Genomic DNA, 17,788 nt, shown 5'->3' with positions numbered 1-17,788 from the left:
AACCTTTGACATGTGTTACAGTTACCATTGTTTGTGTATAAATAATAAAGCATTTTAAATGTTCATGTTACACCACAAAAAGTGATTTTATAGTTGTTATGCATTGTTTTATTCAACGTTTGGTGGTATTACATTTTCCACAGTATCTATTTTCATCTGTTTATAGAGCAGGATGGTTTTGTCAATACAGTATTGTGTTAAAAATGTCCTTGTATTAAATCTTTCTATATTTGGTTCATCCGATTAACTTTTGGTCTTCCTGCTGGTTGTTTAACTTTCTTTTAGTTTCCTTGTTTATTTTGGGGTATCATCCGGTAATGTTTCCATACCATGTCAGTCTACTTTGTTTAATATCAGTTGCCATCCTCTTGTTTTGGTATCTCGTATATTTTCTCGTGTTACCATCTGTTTTATTTCATCATCTTTCGCAACATTTTCTTGTGATACTGTATATCTATACTGCCTTGTAATCTTTTGTTTAGTACACAGAGTTCATCATTATATTTAAAAAAGTATTTGCTACAGTGTATAAATGTGTCAATTGGCAATCTATAGATATAATTCAGGAGTAGAGTTGTGGCTTGGTGGTTGTGATGCTTGGTACCACTCCAAGGGTCCTGTGTTCAAGTCCTGTCACATGTCAGGATTTTTTATAAGGACAAAATTACAACTCCACTCCCAAAGACTTGTAATAAGACTTTGTTTATGTAGAGCATCTTGTGTATATGTTTGTCTTGTAAACCTCTGAGAGTCCCTAATGATCAGCAATTGCTGGATGGATCATTCTCATTAATAAATATGGTCCAAAAAAAAATATTATACAGTACCCTTATTACCAAGTGTCTTGATACATAGCATTGAATGCCGGTGACTACTGTACTGTGTGGTGCTTTATTATCATTATTGTATGCTCCTTTAGTACAGTATTTTACTATAAATGATCGACCATAAATGCAGCATTTTATATTTCACTATAAATATTATTATTAACTGTTTTAGTACACCATGTGACATTGTTGAGGGTATTAAATTAAATACTATTTACCATACAATGCCTTAAAATCATGGGACAAGCACTTGGCATATGAATGTTGTGCAGTATTTTGAATTACTGTTGTGTTACTGTACCTCCATGTTTCAAGTTTGAAATGGATTATTATATATTATGATTTATGGTATAATATATTAAAGTGTTGATAATAAATATTAATAACACTATGTTGTGCTGATCTACAAATTTCAGTTCTTAGTTATATCTATCATTTTTATCATTAATAATTGTTTCATGATTCAGATTTACAATTAAATAAAATTAAAAGGAAATATAAATATTTAAATTAATTGTATGTATTGCTTTTATCTTTTAGTTACAAGTAATATTGTATCGAAGGCATCATGTGTAAGTATAAAACACTGTACAGTAGCTTTTATTCTGTCCATCTCAAGGACCAAATTGTGACTCATTTTGTTTTTCTGTATTATTAGTTTTTACCTACGTAACTATTTCTGTGAGTCACTATAAAAATGTTGGTACCAAAATAGAAGTCATGCATTGATATAATGTTACCACTAGAGAATCAGCCTTATTGGGAAGTGTATTGTCCCCTTTTCCCTTATTTAGTATCTTGACCTTCCAACTTCTTGTAATGTCACTCTTCCATATTCCATGCCATCATTAAAGGTTTTATTATTTATCAATTATATTATTTAGTAATAATTTTAATTCAATAGTTAATTGAATATTTAATTGTTCTGATTGTTTTTTTTTTATTGTCTTGCCAAACCGTATTGTTCTAATGATCAATGCAAGATGGACCACTCCTGAAAATATTATTAAAATAAATCAAATTGCATATTGCTTATAAAGCTCTGTCTACAGTATCAAACTAGTTTGACAAAAAAAGTGTGATGTGCCCAAATATGGTAGTGATATGTCCAAATATATATGGCATAATCATGTCCATATATGGGCACATCACATTTTTTGTCACATATAGTTTGATATTGTAGACAGAGCTTTAGACATAATTTATTCAGTACTTCATAATTTTGTTTAAAAAACTAATATAGAACCGCTATTAAGGATATATCTTCGGGAGTAAAGAAGTGCCCCTTAATGTGTTTTTGCCGTGAATAGGTGTGTCCCAAAGCAGGGTACTACTTTATAAATTGAAGTATTTGAAAAATTTCAATTATTTTCACAAAAACAATTTTTGTAATCCAAATAATAGTTCCTAATTACGGATTTGGTCTTGTACCCCTTTTTTGACCAATAAATAATCACAATACTTTTTTACCCTTTTAATATCTGTAGGCTGTGTTGACAGTTCCTTTAACCCCTATAGTTTTCTCACCTTCTTTAAGTAGACCTACTTACCTTATGAAATCACATTTAAATGTCATTGACTATTACAACATTGTGTAGTTATCATAGTGTGTGCTAGTATGCAAACAGAGGAAAGAAAAAAATTCAAAAATTGGACGGGTTTCAAGAAACTCGACGAGTTGTTATTTCATCCCACGAACAATCAATTTACTAAAGATAGGTTGACCAATCACAGTCACGTCATCCACCGTGTCGTTCCCAAGTGATTCCCGCGTGCCACGCCGCCAACCGGTTGTGATTGCTACCGCACTGCAACACACCCTTGTTTAAAAATCCTTTGCATACCTTTTTATATCTGATTGAACTTGCATTACTATCTATTTTTTTGGTATCATTTTCTGCTTGGTTGTACAGTATTTAGGTAAGTGATGTAGTAAAGTACATCGTTGAAATATCTTTTTTTGTCGGAAGTCTATGTGAAACCGTTACGGTAGTTTAAAATTACTTCAGAATTTAGCATTTACACAAGTTGTATTTGTAGCTAAAGTTTCAATTAATTTGTTTGAAAATGTTTTAAAATATTATTAAAGGACCATAATATAAGAGACCGCTTCTAGTATGGGACAAACTATTAAATAATCATACTCAGCCATACTATCAGAACTAGACGGCCATATCCTCAAAAACTGATTCACTTATAGGACCACATGATATACTGTATGGTTGCATCACATCAGATACGCCGGTTTTTAAATCACTCTCTACTATGCACTACTACACCTGCGTCACAACGTGTTGATCATATTTACGCGAACAAATAATATACTGTCTGCATGCGACAAACGAACATATTATTTACAATCCTCGTGAGTTGTATGAGATCATTTTTAAATAAATAAATTTTAACAAGAAATTATTCATTTTATTGTCATTTTTAAAAATATAGTTTATAAACCTTTGTGAAATTGATCAGTAGCTTCGGAAATGTACGATTATTGAAATAAACAACTAGTATTTCCTAAATTATAAATACTTGTAAACAGTCTAACTGGCCTAGTTACTCACCTGTTTTTACTATACACACATTCCAAGTCACAAATACTTGAACTAGACGTATCATTCACCATCCCATAGGATCTTAGGCCCTCCCAGGTGATGGCTAGTGCCTGAACCTTCCCCACCTGCCTCCCTCCCTGCCAATCATACTGGCTTGGCTCTGCTCTGCTCACTCTAGGGTCAGGGTTAGATTTGGTATACGTGACTGAATATTTTGGTTTAGAATCAGAAATTACAACATTGCTTTGGTCACAGAGGTTACCAAAGTTCATATTAAATCATAAGTATTTTATAATGGTGAAAATATTATGTGAATTATGAGTTGTTTGTTTTACTGTTTGTTACTAATATTTTTAGGGAACTGAAGGATTTAAGAATGCCAAAAAAGGAACAAGTGTCGCGGCACAGAGTGCGGCCATGGCCGCAGCTACAGTAAGTATGTCAATGACAACGTTTTAATGTCACATCATAATACTAATGGATTCACTTTGACCAATTTTTAAAAAAATCGTTGCAGTTTATTCAGTAGTTCGGTATTGAATGATTGCAGAGTACCATCACAAAGTCGCATAACTTTGTTTACTAATTTCGGAAAAATTTAAAAAAATATGAAACAAGATTCAGTTTAGTAATTTTATTCGTAATTACATTTATACATTTAGTTTAGAATTGACCAAAAAATTAAAAATAACAAAGTTATTGAACATTAAGACAAATATAGATATGCGATAAAATACAGCAAGAAATTTTACTGAATCATATGTGTAAAAAGTAGTTTAGAAATTACTCAACATAGTTGTTTGGAGAATTAAACAATTAGATAGAGTCTGTGGTTGTACAGATTTGACTGAATTTTGTGTTACACTAAAGGGGAAACTTTCCCGTGAAAAGGATCAGGGGAAATATGTTTTTAACACCACAGCCAATCCCTATTAAAGGGAAGATGTCCCCTTAATACGTTCTTAGTTCTGAAATGATATGCATTCAAAAATTACAATACATCCTAAAATTACGGAAAATTAAATACAAGTAGATGATATATATACATGATATGAGGAATGGCATCACAAAATCGGCGCAGTGTCGGAAATAATGATTTTTTAGATTTTTATAAATTCATAATCTATATTTAATAAGCTTTAAAATGAGGCGTTGTTTATTAAAATTGGTTTATTATATGAAGAGTTATTAATGAAAACATACAAGTCACTTTCTGGCTCAGGAAATCTTCATTTTGAGAAAATCAACAATGAAGTAGTGAAGCCGATTAGCTTGGCCTGGTCTAGCCTGCCGATCAACGCGTCAAGACTCTCTGTTAAAACTCGCTGTTAACGACCTAAATAATTGCAAAATACACATACTTGTGATATTTTTTCTTGAACAAGAGTTTGATATGTTAAAGATAAGTGTCTATAGTATCGTTTTTTATAGAAATTTTAAAATGGGTAGGTTAGGCCGTTTTTCACATTCTGAACTTCAAGGCTAAATGAAGCCTCAAAAGTTTAGGTTGCGACTCTGCGCCGCTTTTGTGATGCCAGGCCTCATATATCATATTACTACCATATTTGGGCATATCACTACCATGTTTAGGCACATCACAATTTTTTTTCAAGATAGTGTAGACAGAGCTTAAAGAACAGCATTCAATTCTTGATTATTTTCCTGCTCTGTGAAAAACACAAAGAGCGTTATTTACTATTCTCATTCCCAAAGCAGAAGTTCAAACTCTAATTACCTTTACAGGAAATATCTAATCCAAGGTAATTTCTTTTATTCAAAAAGATACAGTAATTTCTTTGTCGCTAGTGTTTCATCAGAGAAATAAAAAAAAAATGTTGAGAGCTTTCATCTGTGTTGCGAACCAGTAGATGAATCGACATGCCGATTTATATCAAAGAATGTGATTGGATCATTCTATTTCCAGTACTAAACTTTGATTGGTGGCTTTGTTTTGAACAGGAAGTCAGTGGTTTTTTTTTTTATATAATGAACTTTATTATGTAATATCTGTCCTTTTGTTTATTCCATAGAAAGCATTGGATAAGGGAGTGAAAATGGTGCGAGTGATAGTGAAAGGAATTGGTCCTGGTCGACAGGTAAGTGTTATAGATGAACTGACTAAAATCATTCTTAAATGTTTGGTTTTTCATTGAGAGCTAGATTTTAGATGAAGAAAACAATAGATTCTTCTACTACTGTAAGTTACAGTGTAAGTGTTTCTAATGACAGAATGGTTGCGGACAAACTACCAAAATAAACCCGTCTAAAAAATGATTTACAAAAACCCCCAATTGATTCCTTTTAAATTCTCGACCATCAACACTTTTTAAACAATTTATGTGAAACAATATTTTACCTGCAACATGATCTCAAAAGTAATATGAATGACAACCAAGTTTAGAAATAGGTTTTGGAAAACCATTCATTGTTTGTAAATTGTTAAACATAAAAAAGACCATAGGACAGAAATATGCAGAAAATAATGATAAGATTATTTATATATGGAAAAATCTAGCATGTTTTTATTTTTTATTAATCCATAAAGATATTTTGATATCTATTCCTCTGATTTTAAATTATTATTTGTTTTAATTAATACTATAATTGCAGGGCTGGAAATGCGTGCCAGCAGGGCCAGTAGGAATTTCGTGATGGTGGTCCTTATTGGAATTTGCTGGCCCTATTTTTCGAAAGCAATATTGCGCGTTTCAGACTACGAAATTCAAGAAAATATATACACCCTACTAGTAATAGTAAATTAAATTGTAACTTTATTTTCAATCATATTGTGAGTTATCACTACACTTCCTCCTTCTTGAAACTAATGTTGTTTTGTAAAAGGTTCATTTTTATTTTTTCTAGTTTCTACTACTAGTGTAGTACAGTAGTTATTTGATTGTATTGTTGATTCTGTTATAAACTCTAGAGTTGCTATATGCCAAGTTCTTTGTTACATGTTAGTTGTGTGCACTTCACTTAAATTTAATACCCAAATCCGGCTGATGTAAATTAGCTTTAGTGGTTTTCATGTAAATATTATTGACGCCTGTTCTATGACCACACTACACAGATGACTGCAGTTTAGCTAACAAATGCATTCATATGTGGTCAGAATTTAATAGTCATTCTGGCCTTTTAAGCCCTTGAGATAAGCAACTCATTTACACTTTTCTAAGAATGAGAAAGTTCTGATGTTAACAAAGAATTTTTTTTTTAAGTTTTTTGCTGGTACCATAGTTAATGAGCTTATTTTCCTGTGATATTGTTCTTTGTATTCATATTGTTCTCTTTTTTTGCACTTAAAAACATGTAAAAATACATAATATTCTTTTATGGATTGCAATAACATAAAAACAATTTTATAACCTTAACTTCAAAGAATAACATTTTTATTAAGACATGTTAGCAACTTTATGTAAGTAATAGTCATAACTACATATAAAAAGCTTAAATATAAAAAATATATTAAGCATGATTTCCAATGTTTCACAGAAGGAAAAAAATCTTGTTACCTTTTCCACTACAAGAACGAATATAATAATTTTCATTTACATCGCGTTTTTGCTGAGCTTTTCAATTCGCAATTCGCTTGTGTGAACGTGTGACAACTCATTTCTTGATCTTTGATTGGTTGCATATTATTTCACTAAATAAAATTGAACTACCTATTTCACTGAAGCGAAAATTCAAGGAATGCAATGGTGTTTATGACACTTGTCAGACTAGAACCAAAGGTGTTTGCTAGTTTCTTTCGCTTTTATTTTTCAAATGAAAAATCTGTTATCCAACTTGGAGTTGGAGTGTCCCAAGGCAGGCCTATTCCACTGTCCAAATAATACAACATCTAGTTTTTATTTTAGTACTGTATATAAAATATTTTATCTGTCAAAATATTGGAAATATTTGGGATTTCTTGTCAATAGCATTTGGTACTTTAAATGCTTATGTATTTTGATGGAGATTATCATATCTACTTTTAAAGTTTGTAACCTTTTGTGTTATCCTTGCTTAGTACATTCTTTTCAAAACAGAAAGTTTTCCTTCTCATACCAGACATTGTTGAGTGTTATCCATAGGGCCTTTAAGATACCACTATGAGTTTGTAACATATCTTTCACCTTTTGAAATCTTACTAAATAGAGGGAGCTATCACATTTTGTGAAGTACAGTATACTGTACAGAAACAGACTAATTAATCATAAATGTATGATAAAACAACGTAGAAACAGGAAGGTCATTAATTTTTTCCCATCTTAATGAAAATTATAAGTTTTGATCAAAAACTGTTAATAAGAAAATAAGTTGAACTCAATGCCTCATAACTGAACCATTATAGCAAACTTTCACTTTGATATGGTAGATAAGGAGATGGTAATTATTTACAAAATATTAGTTTGTGCATTTGTTAACCCCAGTATTTGGTCGATTTGCTATTCTTGATCTACTAAATTGAACATTCAAATCCTTCAATATGTAATAATAATAATATCCTGGATTTATATATCACCTACTGTAATGTTGTAAAACCTCTAGGCGCTGAACATTATTACCCCAATCATTTTTTATCACGTATGGAAACATACTCCCATAATGCAGCTAGTAATCAGCGCAAAGTTGTGTCTTGATCTAATCGGGTTCCCATTTATACACCTGGGTGGAGAGAGACAGATGTAAGTAAAGTATCTTTCCTAAGGATACAAGCAATGCGGCGAGAGTTGGATATGAACCTCGATCTCACGAACAGTAGTCGAACGTCCAACACACGCCCTTACTTACAATCAATGTACAGTACCAGTAATACTTTGTAAATGCCATTTTTAAATGGCATAACTACTGTACTCATTTGGAATTTCTGTGTACAGTATTTCCAAGGAAATAACTTTCGTTACTAAACCAGTTATTTTGTCACAGTAGAGAAACAGGCCCAAAGGCATGGTATACAGCTTTACAGTGCTGTCACTGTAGGTGTAATAGCACACACTAAAGTAGGCCTGTTCAATGTATTGTACAGTGTTACAAGTACTATCTTATCAGTAATGTAAACATGCTAATACAGTGGCTATTAATGAAAATTACCACTTGAATTATCTTGAACAACGATAAAACTTAAAATGTCAGTGATCGCATATTAGGCCTACTGTAATATCACTAATGTACACTACAGTACTGTATATCTTGAATTAACGGAACAGATTATTGTTACTATTTTACCTATTATTACAGTAGTACCAAAAATGAGTAGTCTATACTGTACTTAAAAACACGACCACCTTATATTTTTTACTTCTTAAAAATATGGTTTTTTGAAAATATCTGGAAATTTAGATTCATCTATTGTAGTGGATGTTGGTAAGGAGTAAAATAAAAAGAAAAAATAAGATCTCAAAATCTCTAAGATAAGCAAATTTTATAACCTATTTTTTGATATATTAACTATGTCTTATATATACATATTCCAAGAGATATATTATCTTAAGTGCCTAAAAGTTGTTAATATCTAAGTAAAAATTATATAACGTACAGTATAAATCAAAGACCTGCATAGGCAGGGTAGAAGAAAAAATCAAAATAAAACTCCCTAAATATAAATGTATAAACAACATGTTTATATTGAGGCACTTTTAACTTGTTTAATTTTTATTATATAACATAGATACTGTAGATAAACTAAACTACTAAATTGGATTATTTTATCAATAATGACACTTTAATCTACTCTATCATCTCTGGTTTGCCATTGATGAAGGTCATTAGAAATTAACCAGGTTAGGTATACATCTATGACTTGCATTGAATCATACACACCCACAACAATTATTATCATACTAAGATGATGATGTGTGTTAGTCATTTTATTGATGTGTTGATCATATCATAACAGTCATTGTTGTTCCTGTATATTCCATATGTTGAGGCTGCTCCTTTTCTTGTAATTGTTGTTTTTGTATCAATAAAAAGAAAACAATACTGCTGTTGTTTGTTAATTGTCTCTGGAAACCGAATGGATTTGAACATTCGCTTATACTTTGTATTAAAAAGATCATCATATTGATCCACGTACCACAAATTATTTGACCAATCATGATGCGATGGCGACCATCCAACTGTCGTTTGTTATTGATTAACTCATTTTAATGCGCCTACGTTCCAAGTGGAACCAATCTTTTGGACTTTTTTAAGATTGATTTTTTTCGAGATATTACAGTTTTCTGAGTAGCCGCTGGGCCAAATACTGACCATCCATAAGATTTTTACAAACTAACCAACAGACAATGAACTTTGACCTATTACCATTGCCTCTGTCTCAATCAATTAATTTTCACATGATTGTAATTATACGGTCGTTATATTTTTTTGCTTAAATATGTTGGCGAAAAAATTGCTGATAATTTGCAGTTTTCTTCAACTACAACGAGTGTTTACTTTATTTTTGTTTTCAAATCTATATTATTGTTATCAATTAAAATTTGTTATTTTTGTCTAGGCATCCATCAAAGGTCTGCAAATGGCTGGCTTGGAAATTATCTCAATCACCGACAACACGCCGGTACCGCATGGCGGCTGTCGGCCACGAAAGGCAAGGAGATTGTGATGTGTGATGGCCAGTGTTACTATGGCAACAGAAACTACAGTGATGACATCGATTGCGAGAATGGAATGTTACCGTCTCTGCTGTTGACATTAGCGTCTAGTGATGACGTAACATTTACCAATATGTTTATTGAAATAAATTTGCATTTTAATTTTTCTGAAGAAAAGGATGAAAATTGTATGAATACATACAGTGTGTGTTAACAATGGTTTTGGATACTACTTTACTGCAGATATACTGAGGTTGGAATCATACTTTAACTTGTAATTAGACCAGGAACACTTTGAATAGGAAAAGCATAGAGGAAATGGTAACAAATACTTGGCATAACTTTTTAATCTACTGGTGCAGTATCTGGCAAATGTGTGTTCATACATACTATATTAAATTGAGTTTATTAGTATTTTGCATAAGCTCCATTCACACTAAACCCTGATCGCAGTCTGGTGGTCAGTGGCCGTTTTCACTAATAACACTTAAGTGACTATTTCTCTTTTTTAACTCAATAAATATTTCCCTTATTGTATTCACTTGGATAGAAGATTTTTCTTACTTTTAAGGGTAAGTGACTTTAGCCTAAGTGTTAATAGTAAATACAGCCACTGGTAAACTTGAAAATGGGTGAAGTGTGTGCCAATGCATAGCCCACAGATTTTCTGGCCACTGCACCGAATCCCACCCGTTGTGTGAATGCAGTTTAAGGCTCTCTGAATTTCAGAATATTCTAAAATATTGATTATCATTATTAATTTAATTTATTTTAATTGTTATTCAAATAATTATATATAAATCGTGCATCAGTGTCCTCATGATTAAGAGACACCCTGTGGGAGATTATCTGTTTATCCATATACGGTGTTCTAGGTTAACTTACAAACCACAACAAATGAACAAGTAAAAGTGATCAATTGATTTAATCCTAGTACTTCCTTGTTTTCTATATTTGGGCCTTTGTTTTAACTGTGTAATATAATGAGGTAATTTGGATGTCTTCCAAACAGAAAGCTAGAGAAATTGATTTCCATGTTATTAATGAATTTACTACAGATATATTATACTGAATTCATTGATTTTGATAGACATTGCCAAGGAACATGTCTGAGGTAGGTTGAAACACAGAGTTTAATTAATTCCAGTGGAGGATTCAGGGGGTAGTGTTAGCAACAACTTATTAAATAAATAGGTCACTGAACTTGTATTTTAAAATGGAGATTTTTCATTTCATCTAAACAACCCCTTCTGTCGCAGACCCGGGTTATTATCCATTAACATGCCCTTATATTGTTATTATGTACAGTATTTTCATAGATTGAAATTTACTCTCCCCATTGTATTAACTAACCTCATTAACAAAGTAATTCATTTTTTCTAGATAAATTAAATTTCTTAGGAAAATAAAAAAAAAACACAAATGCTTGTTAACCATTATGATGCATGTTTTACATTTTAATGTTTCTATGTAATTTCTATCACCTCAAATGACTCATGTTTGGTCATTGACGTTAGTACTTCTTGAGTCACTGAAATGACAAAGTCAAAGACATTTCATGTTGACAACTAAATAATGTATGTTGAAAGAAAATAATCACCAAATGTTACATAATAGTTGTAATAAGGAAGTGTTTTTTTTTATCAAGAAAAAATATGGGCAAAACATTTATTTGGCAATTTTGCAGAAATGTCTTTATTACTTAAACATATTGAATCACCAAATGTTACATAATAGTTGTAATAAGGAAGTGTTTTTTTTTATCAAGACAAAATATGGGCAAAACATTTATTTGGCAATTTTACAGAAATGTCTTATTACTTAAACATATTGAATAAGTAAGTGATTGCCAAGAGATTGTTATCAGCAAGAAATTCAATATTCTATCTGTGCTTTTAATGTCAGTAACCCTTTGCAAGTCAGAATATATAAATAAGTACAATAGTACAGTAACAATATTTAATAGCCATTTCCTCATCGTATGATTGTTATCCTTTTATTAGTGAACTGCGTGGACGTGGTTTTCCCTGGATGTTTTTACCTTGACGTTTGTTTACTGCACATAACCTATTGGCAAGTTCACTAGAGTGTTGGATGAGTTGCTACATGTGTTAAATCAAAGAATCGTGACCTTCATATCTGTTGTCAGTGACCTGTTACTACTGATGACGTCAATATTCAGCAGTTTATATAATGCCTGTGCTTTCCGATTCATAACAGTCGAGTACAGCTGTTTGATATGTACAACCGGATTATATCGTGTTTAGTATATAGCTGCTATAGTTGTATTTACACTTTATCTGATAGCGATATGATTTGTTACGGAGGTATATAACCTGATAGTCTTTTTCTGTTTGGAATTTTCTATTTCCTTCAATACAATAGTTCCTCCTTTCCCTTTCCCAATCCGTGATTCTCTTCAACATCCCCCCCCCCCCCCCCCACCTCCTCTTCAAATCCGAGGGTCAAACTTCCCAAGAACATCGAAGGGTCCTTTCGCCCATTGAAACAAATCCAAACCTCGTTCTTCCCAAGACAACCGTACAAAGGTCACTCAATTTATTATTACTCCATGCTCTTGTTCTGTCCTGTACTAACAATTGAGAAGTAACCCTTCCCAAGGCCACCGTCAAAGAGTTAGGCCTCTGTCCCCAATATTACCGATTGAAAGATTCACTATTTCCAAGACCAGCATCGTCCTATGGTCACTCTCTCCAGTGAGAGGATCACCCTTCCCAAGACCACCCGTCGAAGGGTCATCCATCCAAGGTTCACGATTCACCTATACCATCGGTACTTCAAACGCCACCCTTCCGAAGTCCTACAGTAAGTAATGGTGTTCTTCAAAGTTAATGTCAAAGAAAACGTTTTTTGTATCCATGTTTATACATGTGTAAAATACATGCATTTTTTTCCAGCATCAACTAAAGGAAATAATCAAACTTACAATCGATGTCGGATGTTAAATGTATTCATTGGAAATTCTGTCAAGTGGAAATATTCAGTAACATTGAGGATAAGATTCGAACCAGAGTGAGCCGATCCTTTCAAGTCATTCTGTGTAAACATCTTAGCAGCTTAGCTTTCTGTGTCTGTGTGTTAGGGTGAAATACAGAAACCTCACACACAACCACAGGAAGATATGATGCTAGGCCTACGTCAAAGAAAACACCATCATTTTGTATTTTTATAGTTGGATTGAAATAAGGATTTGGTACGGAAGCTTTTCAATGTACAAGAACTGTATTTATTTAGTCTTCATACACAGTTTGGATGTGGAACAATTTCGAGATACGTGTATACGCCAACAAAACAGCATGGAGTTATATCTGATCATGGATTAAAGAATAATCTACTCTTAATCCATGATCTGATGAAGTTGTTCTTTAAGCTCCGTCTACACTATCAAACTTTATTTAACAAAAACATGTGATGTGCCCATATATGGACATAATGATGTCATATCACTACCATATCTGGGCATATCGCTACCATATTTGGGTATATCACACTTTTGTTAAACTGGTTTGGTAGTGTAGACAGAGCTTTAGGCCATAAGCGTTTTCATCAAAACTAAAATCCATTTTCCGGATTGTTAAATTTAAAAATAAGCTGCCTAACCAACCGAATCCGGACATACATTTTGATGTTCCGATATGCTGTGTTCGTATACTATTTTAGGACACATCAAATGGGCTAAGCACTATTATACATGTCGGATCCGGGTCTTAAAAACATGAATGTATTTTTTTTTTCGCGTTCCTTGTTTTTTTTATCATGCTATTCACTGCCTCATTTAAATACAACCTGTCCTATACCTAGTATACCTGGTATACAGTATAAGTACTCTAGGCGTTGATTTGTCTAATGACGAGAATAGTTTCTCGAAACATGTCACGGTATTTAGGCAGTTTGCCTATAGATTCATCAAATGCCTCAATCTTGATTTTAACTCGAAAGTTTGGTGATATCATACATGATTTATCTAATGAATGTATTATGTTGGCCTAAAATCTTGTGTATTAACTTCAATCAACCGGTGTTGAACGATGGAACAGTTCAGAGAAAATAGAACAATATTTAAACAAATATAATTATATGAATAATAACTTATTACAAAAGCAGAATGTAAATTAGCATATTTAGCAGAAAGAACAGATGCATTATTAGTTTGCATTGGAAGAAAGGGAACGCCCACGACGAGAAGAAAAACGTCATGTTCATTAAACATACACGTTAACCAGCTTATGTTATAGCCGAAGTAGCAATGACCGCGATTAAATCTAATGAGAAATACGTCTGAATATAAATATGTGGAATAAATGGAAATGCATCTTTCAATATGTTCTTGCTATCCTCTCCTTCCGTTGCAGCAGCGGGGTATATCATTTTGATCAACAACAAAATGTATAATGCGCATGGACTTGAAATTAAAGGTTGAAAATGCAAATAGCATTTACATTTTTACATTTTTTTTTTTATTTTTTTTTTTTACCATATTTAAAGAGGGTGATCCATCCAGCAATTGCTGATCATTAGGGACCTTCAGATGTTCACAAGACAAACATATATACAAGATGCTCTACATAAACAAAGTCTTATTACAAGTCTTTGGGAGTGGAGTTGTAATTTTGTCCTTAGAAAAAATCCTGACATGTGACGGGACTCGAACCCAGGACCCTTGGAGTGGTAGCCAAGCATCATGACCACCAAGCCTCTCCTCTCTTTTTTTGTTCAAATAAAAAGAATGAAGAATACATATCAAAATCAGGAGAGGCTGAACTCTTAACCTTGGTTCCCACTAGAGACGCTACGCAAGAAAGTAGATGCAACGCAAGCGAGTCGACCAATGACAAGCGACAGTTTGAATATTTCATCGATTGTGATTGGTCAAATCACTTACGTCGCGGTACGTCCTTGTGTTGCGTCTATAGTGAGAATCAAGCTTTAGAGTAACATGGAGGAAGCGAGAGGGACTGGCTATAGCCAATTTCAACTTCTCTATCAATGTGGGTTTTATTGTTTGTCAAATGAATATTATAAAATAAAAAATATTAAATTCAATACTGTATTATTGCATCGTGTGTTCGTTATATAATTCATCAAAACATATTTGAAGCATAGATTAAATTAACGATTTGTCCAAGTTCCCGGAGACTGCTCCTGGATATGATATAAGAGTTCTTTCTGTGAACAATATTATAACCACCGACTCGTCAACGTCTCTGACCCAGGACTGGAGGTACTGGTCGGAATGCACTTCGCGTACGAGTACTGAAGAAGATGTGGATCCCGGAGACATAATTTTATTCTTTGTGAAAAAGGTATGTAAAATGTAAGGATAATTTCACAGAGTAAAAACGCGACTCTATAATAGCTCACTATGTCAAATTTGCGCACGCGACTGCAGCCATGTATATGGCCTTGTTAATCTGGGTAGGCCTACCACACACCTCCCCAAATATTTCAGGAATTCCGATAGCATTATAACTTGTAACTTGTAGACCTCATTAGGGCCAACGTCGATTTTTACAAAATTTACATACAGTCCAGTTAAAATAAATTGCTGAATGCCGTCTCGCTTGTAGATATCGTTTAATTTCCTTTTAAAATCCGTCTCGCTTAAATACGTCCCTTCTTTTAAGGCTTGTGATATGATTTGTATTGGAACACACTTTGAATGTTTTGAACGTTTTTACAAATACTGTAGTACTGTACTGTATGTTGAATAGTGCCTTAAAAAGTTTAGAGATTTGTGTGCAAAGAGGGCGCCAGTTAACTTTAAAAGACAAGCAGAAAAATAGTGTCTTGCACTTCTCATGTCTTTTATGAAAATTAAAAATTATTGAATTATGATTATAAAGGTCGACCTCTCTTTTCAAAATTGATGATATCCACGACATTGTCATTTTTATCAGTAATTTGCCTTTGAACTAATAACAAATACAATATAAAAAATATTAGAAGGCATTTAAATCTTTTGTGTCGCCCAGGAAAAATCGTTTGCATTAGCGAATTGTAGTTAGCTCAATTTATACGTCACACCTTATGGATATTATGACTAATGAATATTCATGTTTATTTTGTGACGTTTCACAAGGGGTCCCTTATGTACGAAAAGAAATATCGCGCCCGGGAACAGAAAGACTTTTAGTTCGACAGTACACAGCCGATATTTTAAATAAAACAAACACAAAATGTATGGGAATGATGAAAAATAAAATCAAGTTTAATAACTTAGACTAAATTGCTACCTTCAATCAACTTTTTAAAATTAATGAACAACAATGAGTATCTTAATTGATGAATTTAACTTTAAATGCTGCACCTGCTTGAATGCTTGGAAATCATAATTAGAAAAACACCATAGAACTCTTACTGACCTGTGGCCCTATTCACCATTCACTCTTAGGGTAAGGGAAACACCCTTAAAAACAAAACAAAACTCTCCTATCTAAGTGAATACAATTTAAGTGAAAAACCTAAATATTTATTGAGTTAAGTGAAATAGGCCTGTAAGGGAAATATCTCACTTAAGTGTGATTGGTGTTGGCCACTGGCTCCTAAAACTGTCTCCAAACTAACCCTTTATTTACAAGTCATCATTGAATACACAAAAAAATGGTTAAAAGAAAGGGTATTATTTGCCGGTAAAGTTGGCTCCATGTTTAGTGACGTCAGACCTAATAGATGTTAAGTATAATTATTGTGTTTTAATTATTTGTGTATTAATTACCGGGATTATTAAGAAATTGAAAATTATACTGTTAGGCCTATGTTAGGCGTGACTTATAACAACTATACATTTCCGAGAAAAATTTGATGTGATTCCCAATCCCATATAGAACACAATCACTAGAAGATCCATAAATAATATTCTTTGCTTTCGAGTTAAAATAACGATTGTGAGGCATTTGATAAATAGGCAAACTGCCTTAAAATGTCTTGACATGTTTCGAGAAACTATTCTCATCATCAGAACAGAAAACAACCACAGGTTGTATGTAAATGAGGAAGTAATTAGCATGATAAAACAACAAGGAACGTAGTCAACAAACAATCTTCGCTTTATTGATTAATGCGCCGTTCCGCAACCTATGGGTTGATGGGTCGCGAAATTGTTTCCGATACTGAAACTTTTTATCAATTATACACTGATCTATATGTGAAATGTTCTCCCTGGCGAAATCAATTATATATTTTGTAATAATTGTCATTAATTACATGTACTTATCAATGATACCTTTGTTTTAGACCTACTGTACCTTACTTTAACTATAGTGATAAAGTATTTATTTATTATTATTTTTAATATATTTATTTTTTTTAATTGTTCTTAATTGAAGAATTGAATTTAATCTTTACAAAAATTATCAGTGATGGTAAAAACAATGCTATTTTAATTTGATAACGTTAAATGTAATTTCATTTCGTTTCATCTTTTATTTCGGAAAAAATAATACAGAGTACAAAATTATCCTAAGCTCAAGAACAAATTAGTATCTACATTATTATAAATGACGTTTAAAAAAAAAGAAGTCTGATTTCGCCCGGGATCGAACCGGGGACCTTCTGCGTGTTAGGCAGATGTGATAACCGCTACACCACGAAATCCAGACAATCATATGCTTAAAAAGATTGTTATTATACACTTGTTTTCATATTAGGACGGTTCTATTTTTTTACGGGTAAAACAATTGTATTTCATATTATGTATATTTTGTCAGTTTAAACGTTTAAAAAATAGATAGGCTGATTCAATTAGAATACATTTTTGATATTATATATTTACTATCAGAGTTGTGTTAGTGTTTAAGTAAAGTTT

The 17,788-nt window shown here is 32.5% G+C and overlaps 1 protein-coding gene and 1 non-coding gene across 2 annotated transcripts in view; one reads left to right on the top strand and one right to left on the bottom strand.

Moving 5' to 3' along the window:
* The window catches only part of LOC144845817 (small ribosomal subunit protein uS11-like), a 43,852-nt gene extending 32,450 nt beyond the window's left edge, over nt 1–11,402 (top strand). Inside the window, exons 4-7 of the mRNA XM_078703267.1 lie at nt 1,368–1,399; nt 3,740–3,814; nt 5,413–5,478; nt 9,867–11,402. Of these exons, the coding sequence (XP_078559393.1) occupies nt 1,368–1,399; nt 3,740–3,814; nt 5,413–5,478; nt 9,867–9,974 (281 nt within the window). The 3' untranslated portion in view covers nt 9,975–11,402. The remainder of the gene's footprint in view (nt 1–1,367; nt 1,400–3,739; nt 3,815–5,412; nt 5,479–9,866) is intronic.
* A 6,102-nt stretch (nt 11,403–17,504) lies between these two features.
* Nucleotides 17,505–17,577, bottom strand: Trnav-aac (transfer RNA valine (anticodon AAC)). Its single transcript has one exon. It is a non-coding gene; the product is annotated as a tRNA-Val (tRNA).
* Between the last annotated feature and the right edge of the window lie 211 nt (nt 17,578–17,788).

Source organism: Antedon bifida, chromosome 6 (genome assembly GCF_963402885.1).
Source record: "Antedon bifida chromosome 6, ecAntBifi1.1, whole genome shotgun sequence".
NCBI lineage: Eukaryota > Metazoa > Echinodermata > Crinoidea > Comatulida > Antedonidae > Antedon > Antedon bifida.
Note: the sequence above shows the minus strand (reverse complement) of the source record. Positions and strands in the feature narration are given on the sequence as shown.